The 18169-nt window shown below is 41.6% G+C and overlaps 1 protein-coding gene across 1 annotated transcript in view; it reads left to right on the top strand.

Annotated features, from left to right (window-relative positions):
- KCNK10 (potassium two pore domain channel subfamily K member 10) overlaps positions 1-18169 on the top strand; it is a 103408-nt gene that overhangs the window by 43218 nt on the left and 42021 nt on the right. Inside the window, exon 3 of the mRNA XM_007055931.3 lies at positions 15923-16040. Coding sequence (XP_007055993.1) covers positions 15923-16040 — 118 coding nt within the window. The remainder of the gene's footprint in view (positions 1-15922; positions 16041-18169) is intronic.

Below are 18169 nucleotides of genomic sequence, written 5' to 3'. Positions count from 1 at the left end.
AGGGGAATCCAGATCCAAATAGCCTCAATGTTTATGCCTGGTCAGATATAGGGCTCTTGTTTCACTTGTTATAGAGACAGGGCCTGTCCATGAAATTCAGGGAAAGACGTGAACTTCTCAAAGTTTGTGTTTGCCAATGGCGTTCAGTTCAGGCCTATCTCAAATACTGATGCCTGCTGCAGCACAGGGTACAGAACAGTTTCTCCTAGCAATAACTGCATTGTCTCACTGCACAGCTGGTGTTATCCCAGTTTGCCTGAAGTGAAAGTTTGTAGTTTTGTCAGCACACAGCTGCTTCTTAAGATGAATATACTGCAGTGAAAATAACTCATTAATTAGTGATTCAAATTCAATTCAAATCCTTTCTACCCTGTTAACAGAGAGGCAGAAATTGTACCTGGACCTTCCCCCATTGCAGGTGTAGTTCCTAACCCCTGGGTTATAAGTGCGGCTGTTTCCATATTTTGAATGGTCCCTGATTCAGTAGGCAGCCTTTGAACCCACCTACCAGATCAGGCCTCACACGCAAGTTAGGTGGCTGAATGCTGATCTTCCCTGGTTTGTGAATTGCTCTGGGGCTTAGGCAGGAGATAGGCACTGAGACACCGAGAAGGAGGCAGCGATGGGCATGCCTGGAGACTGAAATCAAGGCACCAAGGGAACTTTTACTCTGAAAACTTAGGAACCGACAGGATTCGGCAGGAGTTTTGTGGATTGCAGCAGAGTCAAAACTGGGACTTAGGTGCCTAAACCCGAGACTAAGTCTGGGATGTAGGCCCTGAAATATCTTTACAGATCTGGGCCTACCTGCCTGACAGGAGCACTGTTATAAGCCAACCTGTGCTGGCCCTTTGACAATAGACCAAAGAGAAATTGGATGACTTGAATGAAATGGAAGAAAAAAGCCCTAAACAGAGCAGAAAGAGGGACTTTTGAACAAAATACTGAAGGAGGTGCGAAAAGACTGGCCATACAGTATAGAAAAGCAATTGTAAACTTTTGAGAGTTGACTCTCTTGTGCATCCTGTATATGGAAACTATTTTCTGTACATGTCCTCATCTCCTTCCTGTTCCTATTCTTCACTTCTTAGATTATAAACTTTAGGAGAGACACAAAAAGAAAACTATTAGATTTCTCCAAATCACATGTGATCCATTTCCTATAAGAGTAAGGGGACAACATTCAGATAGATTTATAATATTAGATTCTAAGTAGTGCTTGGGTTGTGAATTCTTGTGGGGAGGTCTGGTGCTAAAACACAGGATTAGAAGGCAAGAGATTTAAATTTAATTCCTGTTTCTATCACTGATATACTCTGTTTCCTTGGGAAAAGTCAAACATTTTGTCCTGCAGTCTCCCCATCTGTAAAATATGTATAATAACACCCGGTTCAGTTCATAAATATTTGTCAAAAAAACCCACTTTGAAATTCTCAAATAGAAGATGCTGTAGAAGTGCAGAGTACTAGCAGCCAGAGTCAGCTCATGTTTGGAGGGCCTAGAAAACTAACCAGGAATGTCAGCTTTCATTCTAAAAGAAAATAACTTTCTAAAACTTTTTTCCTTGTATGGAGTCTTGAAAATGTAGCAAGTGCAAACTGGTGACTGAGACAGAGAACTTGGAACTGATTGTTCCTGAAGATCAGACTCCTCACGCTTGAAGTTTGGGCTGGCCTTCAAGTGCTCTTCACTTCTGATAATCAAGCCACTTACAGTATCTGGATGTCTAAAATATGGCCTTGGGGCCCAACTTTGGCATACATTTTTGAATATCTTGGAATTTGGCTCTAACTTCTCTGTGCCTCAGTTTCCACATATCTAAAATGGGGATAATAATTGTCTGTTTCTCGGGGGGATTATAGTAATTTAGTAGTTAATGTTGTAAAAGACTATACAAATCCTAAACTCACCCAGCTGTTCACAAAATGTTTCAATGGTTGGTGACCTTACAGGTCCCAGAACAGCAGCTTATTTGGGCAACTGTCCATTGCAAAGCTTTTCTAAATGTTGGCAACACCTGGGTTCTACTCCTGCAGCAGGAGGATAGGGGGATGGAACCTGAAGATTGTGTGCTTGCTCCCTTTATTGAAACGAGCCATCTACATTTGGGATGTATGCTGAAGGATCGTCATATTAACTCTCTGGGCTAGTCTACACTAGAAGTGCTACAGTGGTGCAACTGCCCTGCTGCAGCGCAGCCGGTGAAGACGCTCCATGCCAATGGGAGGGAGCTTTCCCATCGGCATAATAAAACCACCTCTGTGAGAGGTGGTAGCTATGTTGGTGGGAGAAGCTCTCTTGCTGACATAACACTGTTCACTCCGGCGCTGAAGTCTGTGTAACTTACGTCGCGCATGGGGGTGGCTTATTCACACCCCTGAGTGATATCCGTTATACTCACATAAGTGGTAGAGTGTACAAGCCCTAAGACTCTGCATGTGTGGGAGGGCTGGCTCTAGGGGGATGCTTACTCAGAGGCATTGTGGAGGGGGCAGGATGATAACATGACTGTATGACAGGCTACGGTGTGATTCCTGAGGTGAATATGTGCTCATCCAGTCTGCTGTCGATTTCATTAGCTCAGCTGGCTGGTGGTTCCTTCAGGATCCTTCTGAGGTTTGCAAAAAATGGAGAGGGATGGGCTCTAAAAGCAGCAACTTTTGTGCTTTCAGAGACACGGTTACACTGATCATTTATAAAATCTGAGGTTGTTATGTTCATCCACATTAGGGTCCAGTGGGTTGTGACCATGGAAGGGGTAAAAGTCAGGGTTTTTCTTTAACTCGGGATGGGTGGGACAGGAGTCAGTATTATTTTCTTTGTGAGAGGGGAGTTTGGAGGCAAAGGGCCTGATTCAAAGTTCAAAGGGCCTGAAGCTAGTACAAAGACTCCCATTGACTTCAATGGGCTTTGAATCAGGCCCCATATGTTTTGCAGCCCTGACAAAAATGCTAAGGTCTGTCCTGTTGTTTTTGTATAAAATTAGACATGGAAAAGCTTCATCTCCTTCACAACACAAGTGTGTTTGCTACAGGCTGAATCCTGAATCCTTAGATTTGTAGACTCTAAGGTCTGAAGAGACCATCATGATCATCTAGTCTGACCTCCTGCACATTGCAGGCCCTAGAACATCACCCACCCACTCCTGTAATAGACCCCTAACCTCTGGCTGAGTTATTGAAGTCCTCAAATCACGGTTTAAAGATTTCAAATGACAGAGAATTCACCATTTACCCTTGTTTAAATCTGCAAGTGACCTACGTCCCATGCTGCAGAAGAAGGTGAAACCCACCCAGGGTCTCTGCCAATCTGACTCAGGTGAAAATTCCTTCCTGACACCAAATATGGCAATCAATTAGACCATGAGCATGAGGGCAAGACTTACCAGCTAGCCACTAGCCTTATTTAGGCAGGACTAAATCGGAGAAAGGACTTCAAGATGTGTCCCACCACATGTTTCCCCTTGGGGAGCATCATCATAAATTGGAAGCGCTATCACATTTACACCTAGCTTAAGAATTTTTAATTACTTTTTAAATAATTTCATTTTTTCATTTTCATACAGCGAATACTTTAACAGTGATACCCCAACATGAGGTGTGGCAGGGTTGTAACTTTTTCATTGTATTGTATTGCAGTCAAGACAAAGCACCTATAGAAAGAATATATTATGTGAGGATCAGGAGAATGAGATTTCCAGGAACGCATTTTATTTTACATTTTGAATGACCATATCTCAAAGAGAGGCAGCTACTTGGTCGTAAGTATCAGGAAAGACTGATATCTATTTAAAAAAAATCATTTGGATCTCATTTTCCTTGAGATGCTCATGGAATGGCAGCCATACAATATGGATATCACCTTGTGTCATTATTTCTTGTATCCTGTTAACTTTTCCATTCGTAGCTCTTCCTAAATCCTCTCAAAGCTTTTTTTCTAGTCTAAGAACATCTTTGTTTCCATGTAGCTGTAATTTCACATAGCTGAAACCCTAACAGATTAGAGATCATCTGACTTTCTGTTAATTATACTTCCCATTAGCTGAAAGGCCCAGCAAATTAAACTATGAATCACACAGAATTTTATTCCTAGTTACATCCTCTGTTAGTTTAAGGATGTCTTCCTGAAATAAGTTGATTTATGGGGGACTCCAGAAGATGTGTGGGAGACTGGTGTAAGACTGGAAGAACTCCAATAGCCTATGGAGTTACATCTGTATAAGACCAAGGTGAGAGGAGAACCAGGTCCATAGTCTCCACCAGCTATCCCAGGCGTTCTACTGCAGCTACTCTAGAAATGCACGCTGAGACAATGTCCTCTTGTACTTAATCGTAAAGATCCCCGAGGTACTTACCTGAGAAGAAGAAGCCCTTCAACAGGAATTTTGCTTGATTAAACACTGCATCATTTGGCTCTCATCTCTCACACTGACTTCAGTGGGAGGTTGGCCCAAGTCAGAACTGAATAAAAACTAAGTGAGTATCCCGTGTTTGTTCCGAAGTGGTCTCTTAATTAGTGTTATGTTTCTTTTCAATATTTAACAATTCAGTTAAGTCAATTTGGCTTTTTTCCCCACTTGTGCAATCCTCAGAGGTATAGTTAGGAATAACGAACCACATTCATCCCAAGTGGAATTCCACTACTGCCAGGGTATGTGTATGGTTCAGTCACTAAGACAGAGGGGCACGAGTAGCTCCAATGAAGACTATCCAGCAAGTGAAGAAATATATTTGAAATCAAATACCATTTTTGAGTAGTCACGCAGCACCCAGCACAATAGAGTCCCGGTCCATGACTAGGGCTCCTAGGCACTATAGTAATACTTATACTCCTACTAATTTAGTTACCCTTATTGTGTCTAGGAAACATCCATGTAATTGATGAATAGCTCAACCCTGCATTCCTGACACAGGCAAGGGCACATTTGTCTGTATTAGAACTGTGGGATCAGGCCGTTACAGTGATGATTTTCTAACAGGGCCCTTCCTTCAAAATAGGTGTGAAGAACTGGGGATCAATTAGAAATAATGCAGGCAGGACTTTCCATAAATAAAGAGTGGGGACAAGGGGAGGGGCGTCTAAGGTTGAAGATAAAAGTGAAAGCTCATAAAATGCGCTTATTGCCTCACTGATGGTGCTGATTCCATGCTGTTTTAAAATAAATTCGTATAGTGAAATATGTAGCTGGAATGAAAGTCAAGTTGGAGGTCAGCAAAGGAGAGTCTGTAGTCCGTAGAGTCCCTACGGTACTTGGGTGAAAACCTGATCAATAACCAACTTTCACTGATGTCAGTTTAGCCAGGATGTCACCCTTGGGCTTTTCCTCTGCCTAAGCATTGCAGTTTCTTGGTTGGGCATGATACCCAGAGAGTGCCACCCAGCATGCCGGACTCAATAACCTTCAAGGAAAAGTCTGATTATGAATGGGGCCTTAGCCTGTCATTCTGTTTCAGCTTCACTTGGCTGCTCCCCAGGGGTTGCATGCTGGGAATTCATGAGACAGATTTATGAATCTTGATATACCCAGTAGAGATGATGGAGAAGCTGATTGTGGCAGAAAAAAATGATCTGCAAAAATACAGAATTTATTTGGAAAAACTTGGGCTAATTAATTCCCACTCATATAAGACAATCAGGAAATGACAATATTAATATTTGCACTTACATGGCACCTTTCAACTAAGAATCACAAAACACTTTGCATGCACTGGACAAAATTACTGAGCTCTCTGGCTGTTCTGCGTGAGTGAAGACCCATTGATTTGGCCGATTGATTACTATTTTTAGTACAATGGGCCTGATTCTTACATACACTATGCCCCCTTATACTCCACCAGTGTAAAGGGCCCTTAAAGTGGCTGTACATTTAATTTATGTTCACTTTAAGTTCCCTTTACATGGCTAGAGCAGTATAAAAGGTCTATAATGTAAATGAGAATCAGGCCTTATGCATGACAGGGTTTTTTTTTACTCTTTGCCCTAAATTTCTGTTTTGTACATTGTTAAAAAGCTGCCACTTGCAACAAGGGTGGCAGCACTTCCCTGATGGGTCACATCATTCATAGCAGGATGACTCAGGCATCATCTTCATCTCCAGCACTGCCCCATTTCTCTTGACCTCCCTCATTGCTATGATGCAAGGTTATGCTCCTAACTTATAAAAATGACACTATGTAGCTCTTGTATTGCACTTTTCAAGAGGAAAATGACTTGCCTAAGGTCCCTGGCAGAGCCAGGTATAGAAGCCAGCTCTCTTGAGACTTAGTCCAGTGCTCTAGCCACTAAGTCACCCTACCTAGGATAGATAGTAGTCTTGGATTAAATGGATTTTGTTTCTTATTTGGTTAGAAAAAAACCAAGCAACCATAAATACAGTAAATTTAAAATGTGTTTTTGTATTTCATAGAGAGAATTATAAGTATGAGTGTATGTAAGGCAGATAGACTTTTTCCTAATCGATCAGCTCATCTATAGAGGCATTTTAAAGAAGTAGCTACCGTAGTTAGTATAAATCTAACACTTCATTCATTTTAAATGGTCAATCAACACGTTTAGGCTCAAAATTAGACAAAGGTTTGTCACTATCAGAGGAGTGAAGTTCTGGAACAGCCTTCCAAGGGGAGCAGTGTGGGGCAAAAAACTTAACTGGCTTCAAGACTGAGCTTGATAAGTTTATGGAGGGGATGGTATGAAGGGACTGCCTACAACGGCAACTGCCAGTAGCAAAAATCACCAATGACTGGAGACAATGCATGAGACGGGGAGGGCTCTGTGTTACCAGAGAGAATTCTTTCCCAGGTATCTGCCTGGTGGGTCTTGCCCACGGTGCTCAGGGTCTAACTGATCACCATATTTGGGGTTGGGAAGGAATTTTCTCCAGGGTCAGATTGGCATAGACCCTGGGGTTTTTTCACCTTCCTCTGCAGCATGGGGCCTGGGTCACTTGCAGATATAAACTAGTGTAAATGGTGAATTCTCTGTATTTTGAAATCTTTAAACTGTGATTTGAGGACTTCAGTAACTCAGCCACAGGTTAAGTGTCTATTTCAGGAATGGGTGGGTGAGGTTCTGTGGCCTGCATTGTGCAGGAGGTCAGACTAGATGACCATGATGGTCCCTTCTGCCTTTAAAGTCTATGAGTAATCTATGCTGGGATTCTCGTTCTATTTAAGTGTATTTTTGTATTGGGCTAAAGTTTCACAAGACAATTATATTGTCTATATTATCTATTATTTATTTAATGAAATAACATTGCAAAATTCCATTGCTTTGTTCAGAGACTCCGAGCATCAAATGACTTGGGATGTATGACATTGTTTACAATTTAGCAAGACTCTTCTGATGCTAATGTCTGAGGCTTAATCCCACTGCATATTTGGTCCTTGTCAGGTTGATATGATTCTCTTGCTCCCTAATAAAACGGTCAGTGTCACATCCTAGCAGAAGCTATGAGGCATGAGGTTATCTCTGCTGTATAAGACAAAGCATAGAGTCATCATTAGGTCCCTAGACATCACTCTTACTATTATTTAGATGCATTTTTGATTTGACCCATGAAAAGCAATCATTGAATTGAAGTTGATATAAAATGTTTTTCAGGCAAAAATTAGAGAGCATGGTAATTAACGTGGCCACAGTTTCAGAAGCTGAACTGACAATTAAGGATGTGGAATCCAAAGAAAGAATTTATATAGGAAATGTAGGAATGCAAGGGGAAAACATTGTAGACTAAGTTGAAATGGTGTATTAATCTTCTACATATCATTTATTTATGTAGTGTCCAAAGTGTGTTGGATGCTTTATGGGCAGAGACCAGGTCCTCATCCCTAAGAACTTAGCATTTAAATAGAAACATAATAGGACAAGAGAATGCAAAAATAAAGGGAGCTGGCAGGTAAACGAAGGATAAGGGTTACAATTATAAGGTCATGAGTTAGCTTTGATGATTCTACGCACATCCTGTTTCTTGTTATTTTGTTGGGTTGGTTAAGGTAGAGCTGGCAAAGAAATAGATTGTCTAAAAAAATTGTTGGCAACTTAATGAGTCCTCAGAACATTATTGTAGGACTGGGAATAAAGGTGAATCTACAGCAAGCATCTCTTAATCACTGAAGAGGAAAAAAACAAGGAGAGGAAGAGTCTAAAGAAGAGTTATTATCTTCTTAATGAGAAGTCATAATAATAGAGAAACAAATGCAGCAGGAACATCCTTTTGTCTGCTTGATGATAGGAATCCATTTGGAGGAGAATGATGGTGAGGGAGGCAATGATTATAAAGTTGAACACAATCCTTAGAAGGGATTTAATAGAACTGGAAAGGAAGAAAAAAAGTGGAAGAGGTTGGTTTTTTTACTCTCTTTTTTTTTGCCAAATTTCTGCCCTTGGATAAATTTGGGCTGCTTCCACTGAATAACCCTCCAAAAGCTCAAGAGGGTTTGTGTGTTGTATTTGTCCTCTGTTGGCAAGGAAAACATTTTTTCTTGGCTTTGGACTCTTTTGAAGACACAAAAGGAGCTAGAATACTAGTTGAGCCAAATAATAGCACTTCCCTCCAAGGAACCCAGAATCAGTCCTCTTGACATCCCATTCTACTTATCCCTCGCCCTGCCCTCAAGTCAGCAGTTCATAGCATCACCTCCCAGCTGTCCTGCTGCTTTTTTTGCATTACTTTTTTAAAATTTTTTTGATTAGACTCAAATTGATTGCCAATTAAATGGAGGTGGTTAACATATTTATAAAGGCTAGTGTGCACAAACACGTGTACATATGTGTGTAGCCTGGATCAAATATATGCAGAGTGTCCACACAAGACTTGAAAAATATAAGTTCTTTGATTGAATTGGCAATTGAGGGGCAAATGGCCTAGTGTAGACATATACTGCCAGAGGATAGTTGTCTGGGTTAAACTAACTATGGTCAAGAAGCAAATGATGTTAGTGGAAAGATGGAACACACCAAAGAATTATCCAAAGGTCAGACTAGATGATCACGACGGCCCCTTCTGACCTTAAAGTCTATGAGTAATCTATGCTGGGATTCTTGTTCTATTAAGTGTAGACAAGTGCATCATCCTTAGTTGAGGGAGTTGACCCTCTGCTTGTTGACAGTTCATAATTTCAGGGTTTGCTCAGACTCTGCTGCTGCTGCTGATTTCCCATATGGTAAGAGGGGCCAGAAGAACCTTTCTCCATTTCTGAATATTCAGGAGGTTACATCCATTACCTCAGGTGCTGACTTACCTTGTGACCATCAGGCTCAACTGCTGTAACTGTGCTTCAGAATGACAACAACTCCTAAAGAGCTCCTGCTGCCTTAAAATGTGGCTGTGCACCTGCTAAGCAATATCAGATGTTGTTAACATGTTACCTACATGCCCCAGGCATTATACTGGTTCCCCATTGGATATCAATTCAAATTATAGTCTGACCCTGATCTTCAAATCAATGCCTCAAACTCAGGCTACCTATCTATCATCTGCCTTGTTTTGTGTGACCATGAACTTCTGTAATAGGTCATGCTTTTCAGGGACAATGGAATTGTCAATGACAGGGTTAAAACTTGTGAGAGCAGTAGACTGGTCCATGGCTTTGGAATTCCTTTCCACTGGAGATTATAATGATGACCACAAAGCTCACAGCTGTTAGGACAAATGTCAACTCTGTCCTGGCTCTGTCACAGACTTCTCTGTGCCACGATTCCCAGCCTGCAAAATGGGGATAATAAAACATCCCTCCTTCACAATGGTATTGGGAGGGTCAATTCATTAATGACAGTGAGGCACAGCAATACTCTAGTGATGAGTGTCATAGAAACGCCTATAAATAAATCTCCTCCCGAGAGCTTTCCTGCATAATAATAACAGGAAAAGAAAACCAAATATCAATAATGATTAGACTGCATAATGGGCCAAGGTAATTCTGTAAGGCACTCCTGGAACAGTGATGAACAGGGTATAAATAGAGGGCATTACCTCTGACGTAGGTGAGGATATCAAATGCAGGTGGAGAGATTACTGTGCCAATCTGTATGCCTCATCAGAGCCACTTACAATACAGGATGATAGAAAAGTGAGTATGCAGCCTGCGAGGGGATGTGGTGTGTGCTATTATGAAAATGAAACCAGGGAAAGAACTAGGATATTTAATGTACCAGCAGAACTGCTAAAAGTGGTTGATGACTGTGGTATTGATCTCATGTGGAAAAAATTGCAATGATGTATGGATGACTAGAAATTGGCCAGACAATTGGATGAAGGGAATCTTTCTGCCCTTATCAAAGAACAGGGATATAACAGAGTACCGTATCTTCAGCCCATCTCCTTGATATCACACATGAGTAAAGTATTGCTCTACATAATTCAGGGTGGCATGAAGTGAATTATAGAAGCAGATCTACCACCATCAGCAGCTGGTTTCAGAGAGGAACAAAACACACATGATTAAATCTTGACTATCTGTGTCAGGAGCTATGAGTCTTGAATCCAGGCCCAGGGGGTGGCCAACCAGCCTTCCCCTCTGCTTTACCCCACAGCAAGTCCAGATGAGGGAACTGTAGCGAATACCTCACCCCCAGAGGCTACACCTGTTGACTCAGCAGGGTCAGGTGACTAGCAGCAGACTGCTGATTAGATACCACCATGCACAAAGCTTCCTGTTCTTGTCCCACCATTTGTCTGAGAAACTAGTTGTTGGGCATGCTGCTGACTAGACCCCTGAGACCAAATTCCTGTCTTCTTGCCTGGTTCCTGCTCTTTGCTCCTGTTACCACAGCTTTATCCTAGTTCCTGCCTCCTGGCCTTGTTTCTGCTCTTTGCTCCTCTACTGCTCCTTGTTCTTGGTTCCTGCTTCCTAATCCTAATTCTAGCGACTGACTCCAGTTTGACCTTTGGCGTTACTTCTGTCTCTGATTGTGGCTTAATCCTTGGCGTATCTACTGACTTTGACCCTGGTACTGACCCCTGGCTTGGCTTCTCACTCTGGCTTTGACCTTTGATGTGACTTCTGACAGTGACCCTGACTATGCCCCTGTCTCTGACCGCTATGTCAGAGCAGCCTATTACTGGCAATGACAGGTTTCAGAGTAACAGCCGTGTTAGTCTGTATTCGTAAAAAGAAAAGGAGTACTTGTGGCACCTTAGAGACTAACCAGTTTATTTGAGCATGAGCTTTCGTGAGCTACAGCTCACTTCATTGGATGCAATGACAATCTGTCATATCACTGAAAAATGTAGAGAGTATAATTGCCTCATTAATTATGTTTCATTGACTACTTCAAGTCATCTGATACCCTCAGACATGACCGTCTCTAGGGGATACTAGCAGATGTGGTGATTCTAAACATTCAGTAGAACGCATCACAATTCTCTACTGTCAACAAGAGAGCACAGTGTAAACAGCAGCAGGTGACAGTGAGTGGGCCAGGTGAGGGACAAGGCTGTGCTTTGTGCCTAGGTCTTTTCAACATGTATACAGAATTTATCATGTGACAAGCCTTGGAAGGTTTTTATAAAGTGCATGGAGCTGGGATTTCCTTTGGTGGACACCTCTTAACTGGCCTCAGATTTGCTGAGGATGCGATATTCTTTGCTACAACCATTGATGCAATGCAGTGAATGTTGGAGTCTGTAAAAACATTTAGTGAGGAAATGGACTATCCCTGAACGTGGCAAAACAAAATGCATGTATATTGATACAATCAATAATAACAGAATGAAAGTAGACATCACAATCAATGGTTAAACTGTAGAGGAGGTATATGAATGTGTTTATCTGGGATCATACACATCCAACCAAAGAAGCTGCTCCAAAGAAATCAGAAGAAGACTAGGGATGGCTTGCCCAGTCATGGCCTCCCTTACGGAAGTATGGAAAAACTGCGGTAGTTGGAAACGTATGCAGCTTCTTCTTTTTCCATAGTGACTTAGGGATGTGAATTCTGGGAAACTAATGCTGCTGAGAAGAGGAAACATGAAGCCTTTGAGATGTGGTGCTGGGGAACTCTTGCGTATCTCCTGGATGAACACTTAGATTAGAAATATTATTAGAGAGAAGTGGACTCTGCTCTTGGAAATCAACAGACACAAACTTATGTACTTTGGTCACATGATCAGGCATAGAGCTGGAAATAACTTTCTCAAAGTTGTCATGGAAGGAATAGTGATGGATCATCATAGTAGGGGATGACCAGCGAGGAGATGGATAGGAGGTATGCAGCATGTCAGTGGGAGGTCAGCTGTTAAGTGTCAAAGTTAGTGATGGATCAAAAAGACTTCTGAAAATTATTTTATGAGGTCACCAGGATTTAGACATAAATAAATGGACTTTACTTATTCTTTTACAGGTGAGGAAACTGAAGTATAGATAGGTTAAATTGGTATCCCAAGCAAAAAACTGCACCCAGTTCTCCTAATGGCCAGCCCTGTGCTCTAAACACTTGACAGTGATTCCTATCTAATATCCATCACCACTCTTAAAATGCATAGGCCATGTGAGAAAAAGCAATTTCAGTTACCCTTCCAGCCAGTGTATTCCCCTATAATTGTAATATAAGCCAGGTTGTTAAATGAGGTCACCCCATCACCACCACATCAGTTGTGCCCTTGAACAGCTTTTTGCTGTTATATGTATCTGAACTTCTGTAAAGACACAGCTGTGCTAAATATCTTAGTCCTGAAATGCCTTAGTCCTTGTCTTGAAATGTCTCTTCTGATTTTGGAGAAGTGCTTTGTACTGGTGCCTTATGGGCTAGGAGTAAAAAGCATAATTCCACAGGAACCTGGAGCCAAGATTAGAGCTCTGAATAAATGGTGAATGTTTTTCTGTAAAATTATGTGTGAATATTTTCAGCTTTGTTGCAGGCATTTTCCTCCCCCTCTAATTTGGCTTCTGAGCAAAGGTTTTGATCACATGGAATATTTGCACTGAAAAAAATGAACATTGAAAATTTGAACTTCTAAGCCACCTACCACTCTGAATTTTCAAATTAAAAGCAACGTACCACTTAGAAGCCACCTATTAAGGTTTTTTTTTTATATAGTGCTTTTATCCAAAGGGCTTTACAATAGTTAGCTAACAGTACAAACATCATTTGGAAAGATCATTAAGTGGTCCACCGAGACCCTCAGCAATTTTCAAGTGGTCCGCGAAAAAAAAGAACCACTGACTTAGATTAACCTACTATAAAGTAAGTGCACAACTGATTGGAAAACCGTACTCAGAGAGTAGTTACCAATGGTTTACAACTGAGCTGAAGGGCATATCAAGTGAGGTCCTGCAAAGATCTCTCCTGAGGCCATTTCTATTCTGTTCAATATCTTCATAAATTATTGGATAAGGCATAGAGAAAACACTAATAAAGTTTGTAGATCAACTTCTAAGCCACCTACCACTTACCATTTTCAAATGAAAAACCACTGGAGATCGATACATGTTTTTGCCAACATGGAACCTTTTTTCAAGTCTATAAGAAAGGATTAAGAGAAACCCTTTTACTGTGTGAGTACTTAAATGGCTTGGATTCTGGGTACTTTGGAGACCCACTCTTACCTACAGCAATTGAGATCCATGGAGGCATTTGAGCTAGAATCCCTAGTTTAAATGGGAAGAGGTTGCCGACAGAGCCTTCTTAGTGAGGGGCTTTTGACTCTGGAGCTTTCTTCCCTCTACTCCAGAGGAGCCAGAGTCTGCAGATCTTCAAAGCATGTTGCAAAGCCTGTCTATGGTTTCACTGAGGGGATGGGGAGAGAGTTCTCAGTCCTGCTGGACTAGGTGGGCTGGGAGAGCTTTATCATTGAAAGTACTCCTGTTTTGAACCCTGTGTGTCCCTTATATATAGAATGTTGTGTTTCATGCACCAAGAGCATGGATAATTGCTTGTTTATAAATCAAAATAGGTCAATCAGGTTTTAAAGATGGAAACAAATGCAGTTCTGAGATATGATGGATGGAGGTATGCACTCATGTGAAGGGTCGAAGACTAAGCCTATGGGGCTATTCTGCACCATGGCTTCCAGACGGGCATTGCAGACAAAATATCAAGCATATAGGTGTGGCTGACAGTGTTAAAAGCAGCAGAGAGGTGAAGGAAGATGAAGCTAGAGTACAGCAGCAGAAAGGTCATGGGCATGGTGGACACAAACCATGGAATGACGAGCTGGTTGATGGCAGTGGGCAGTGTTGAAAGCGGGGTGGTTAGAAAGTGGCGATTCAGATGGAGACAGATGAAAGAAGGGGCAATGTTTAGTGAAGATAAAGGCCAAATGATCAGTTGGTGGGAATGTTGATCTTGAATTGAAAGAGGCTGAACAAGGAGGTGAGGTGGGAGGCCAACAAGCCAGACAGGTTGTCAACATGGAAGTTGAAGTCACCAAAAATAAATATCAGAGATTATATTTAGAGGGAGATGCAAATCAAAGGGGAAAGAGATTGGAGGGAGTCATGGTTAGAGTTGATAACAGCAACATGGAGTGGGAAAGGAGAATAAAGTCTCCAATGAGTGGGAAGAGATAAGAGGGAGGGGTTGAAAGTGGCAGGAGAGGGAGAGGAAAAGCTTGACCCCCTCACTATGAATTGTTTGGGGATGATTCATGGTAGCGAGTGTTTGAGAAGCAGAGATCATGGTGTGAAAGCCCAGACCATGACAGAGTGGGGGGATCTAGGTTACTGTGTGTCCCAGGCAATGGAGAGCATGAGAGATGTAGGAGTTGTGGATAGTGGCGATCTCTTCAGAAATGGAACAAATGTTCCAGAAAGAGAGTAGGGGAGACTGCCAAAGGAGGTGCCAGTAGAGCAGAGGTGGGGTCAGAGACAGGTACGGAAGGGGCAGGGAGGGAAGGAAGGTTGCAGTTGGGTGGTGTCACTGGATTTGTTGAAAACAAGAAGGACTGGAGCAGTCCAGGTATTTCCCTGCTACATGGGAAGACTTCACACCTCAGTAACCCCCAGATGCTAAATGCCTTCTAGAGTTGTGACTATCCCCTCAGGGTACATGAAGTCACATAATTGTGCTGATATATAAATATGCAGAGAATACAGTAATCTGAAGGGGGTTTCTGTGTTAACCTCCACTGCAGTTGTAATCCAAGTCCTACTGCCAGGCCACCTGCACACTTTTTATTGGCATGGCATGGAGAACGATCCAATGACCATACATGAAAAGCTCCATACTGCTAGTGTTTATATGCAACACTGCCATCTACAGTATGGGATCAGACCTGCTCAGCTGTGTCATGGCTACTGATGAAGGCTAATTGAGTTTTATAGCAGATGGCAGGCACCTGTGCTATTAAGACAGGAGGATCGATCACCACTAGTGCTGTGAAATCCCAAGGGTTCATGGTGTGCATTATAGTGGCAATTGGGAAGTCCTAGGTGGTCACAGATTTGTTTCAATATATTTTTATTAAGGAGTCCTTTTTGTTTGTTTCAGATTAGGTATTCTGCATTTTATTTGGTATCTAATATATTAATAACTTAATGTAATTTATTTAATTGCCTGATAATTAAAACCCTTGGCTGACTAGATTCAGTTGACTCAATGAGCATTGTGTCTATTTACTACCCTCACTGTCACATTTAGCATCCACCTCATCCCTGTCCACCATTAGAGAGCCTTTTCCTCTGCAGCTTCTGCCTCTGGAACAGCATTTCTGCATCTCTCTACTGTATCAATTCTCCGTTTGATTTCAAGCCTCATTGTATCTTTCCTCACTTGTCTGTGCCTCTTCACTTTTCTTCCCCTTTCATATTTATTATTGAACTCTGTAGAATACTTTGGGGACACAATTTGTATGGAGGATGCTACTGTACTTAGAGCATCAATTACAGAATTCCCCACTGGTGTGTGGAGCTGGGGTTCCTGTCTCTAACTGTACCCTATCTGAGAAGGCACTTTGCGGGCTGACTTGTTATCTCTTTCCTTGCAGCATGCCATTGATGCAGATAACGCAGGAGTCAGTCCCATAGGAAACTCTTCTAACAACAGCAGTCACTGGGATCTTGGAAGTGCCTTTTTCTTTGCTGGAACAGTCATCACAACCATAGGTATATTTATATTTTAAGGGAGATGGTGACATTGAGAAGTGGAGAGCAAAATAAGATTTATTAAATCTCAGAGAGACAGGCAAAGCAGCAGAACTGCACTCTTGGGGGCACTTTCACTGTATCATTGTGTAGTGTATCTGACACTGAGCTGTGGGGTGCATATCCCGAACTACTTAAATAATGAGAGTCCAAGAAAGCAAGACTGAACCAGAAAGCAAGTACTGCAGAAATTTTCACAGTTCTGTAACCCTGTTACTACTAGTACAGATGGCTGCCTACTTGGCCATGGCTACGCAAGCCAACCCTGTCTCTGAAGGTCAAGCACAAGTGCCAGATGCTTCACATGAAGCTGCAAGAAACTCTGCAGTGGTCACTAATGGAATAACTTTCCCATAAGGGTAATTTCTTCCTAACCACATCAGTCTATGGTCGGCGTATGCCCTGAAGCATGAGGGTTTATATCCCTCATTAATTTTTCAAATCCTAGCTATTTTAACCGGGGCTATACTCAGTGTCCATATAAATATCTAATCCTTCTTAAAATCCTACTAAGCTTTTGGCCTCAATGATACCTGGTGGCAATGAGTTCCATAAGTTAATTATGCATTGTGGAAAAAATAACTTTCTTTTACCAGATTTTAAATTGTTGTCTTTAAATATCACTGAATGTCTTCTTATTCCTGAATTATGTGAAAGGCTAAATAGGAATGCCAACTTTACCTTTTCTATGCCACTAATATTTGTATTAATCTGTCAGGTTCCCTCTTACTTGTATCTTCCTAAATAGCTCCGATTTTTTCAATCTCTCTCTTTATGAATGAAATCTTTACCCCCTAATGACTTTTGTCACCTCTCTCTGTACTACTTCTTCTGAGGACACTCAGTTGAAGATCTTTGCCTTTACCAGTAGCTTTTATTTCTGTGGAAAGTCAATAACTGAGGTGTTACTCATATGGATTCATTTTTATATGAAAAAATGTTTGGGAACTTCATAAATGGCATATTACATTTCATAGCCCTGATTTAGAAAAGCATTTAAACATATATTTAGGCTCTGTTGACTTCAGTAGGATTTAAGTACATGCTTAAAGTCAAGCATGTACTTAAGTGATCTTTCTAAACAGGGATACTTTCCTGAATCAGGCCCTGTTGATTGCATCAATTAGGGCCTTGGTTACGAAAATCAGCACTAGGATTTATCAGTTAGAATGTTGAATCTAATCTGATTTTTCCTTTATATTTTTAAATAATCCATTTGTAGGTATGTGCTAATTTTCGGAGTAATCAAGCAACAAACCACTATAATGAAAGGGTTTTAATGGAGATCCTAAAATAATCTTAACTGTAATGGTGCAGGTGTTACAGTTATAATTCTTGTTTCCTCTCTTTAATGGTAACCATGCTTCCCAAACAGAGACACAATGGACACTGAAGTCATAGAGCACTATATAGAGGCACATGGAGAATGGGGAGAAAGGGGGTGTCTGTGCAAACTGCAGTGGCTGTAGATGTTTCACTTGTTTGCACAGAGGCATTACTGCTCTTCCTCCCCTAGGGGAAATGCACTCACTCTCAGCCTTGGCTACACTTTTAGAAATGTCACAGTGTGTTCTCCTCCTCTGCACACCCAAGGCTCCTGACACCTTCCACCTACTAAGGGGACAAGACCTTCCCTATGCTTTCCTGGCACTCCTCTCTAGAAAGTCCAATACTTCTGCCAGGACTAGCCTTCCACTGCCCCCTTGCACTCTATCTGTAGTAAGATTGCAGGAACCTTTGGGCAAGGGGCTCCCTGCATTTTACAGCAGTTGATGAGAGAGTTGCTCTCTGTAGAAAACAATATCCCGACTCTCTGTAGAAAACAATATCCCGAAGGACTCCTACACTGAAAATAAAAACCTTATGTCTATGCAAGGATCTCAGAAATTTGGATGGAGTTCTGAGGTTTGGAACCAGAACTGAAGTCCAAACCAAACTTGCCCAAAGGTGTTCAGACTGAACAGAGAACAGGTAATGATGTGCTAATTAGTGTTTGTGCTCTGTTGAGGCAGCTCTGTGAGTTAGCTTAACAATGGCCAACATGAAAACATATAGAAGTCTTTATTACCGCGTTAACAATGCTATTTAAA

The sequence above is a fragment of the Chelonia mydas genome, chromosome 6, assembly GCF_015237465.2.
Source record: "Chelonia mydas isolate rCheMyd1 chromosome 6, rCheMyd1.pri.v2, whole genome shotgun sequence".
Lineage (NCBI taxonomy): Eukaryota > Metazoa > Chordata > Testudines > Cheloniidae > Chelonia > Chelonia mydas.
The sequence above is the reverse complement of the archived record's forward strand: the minus strand, read 5'-3'. Positions and strand labels throughout refer to the sequence as shown.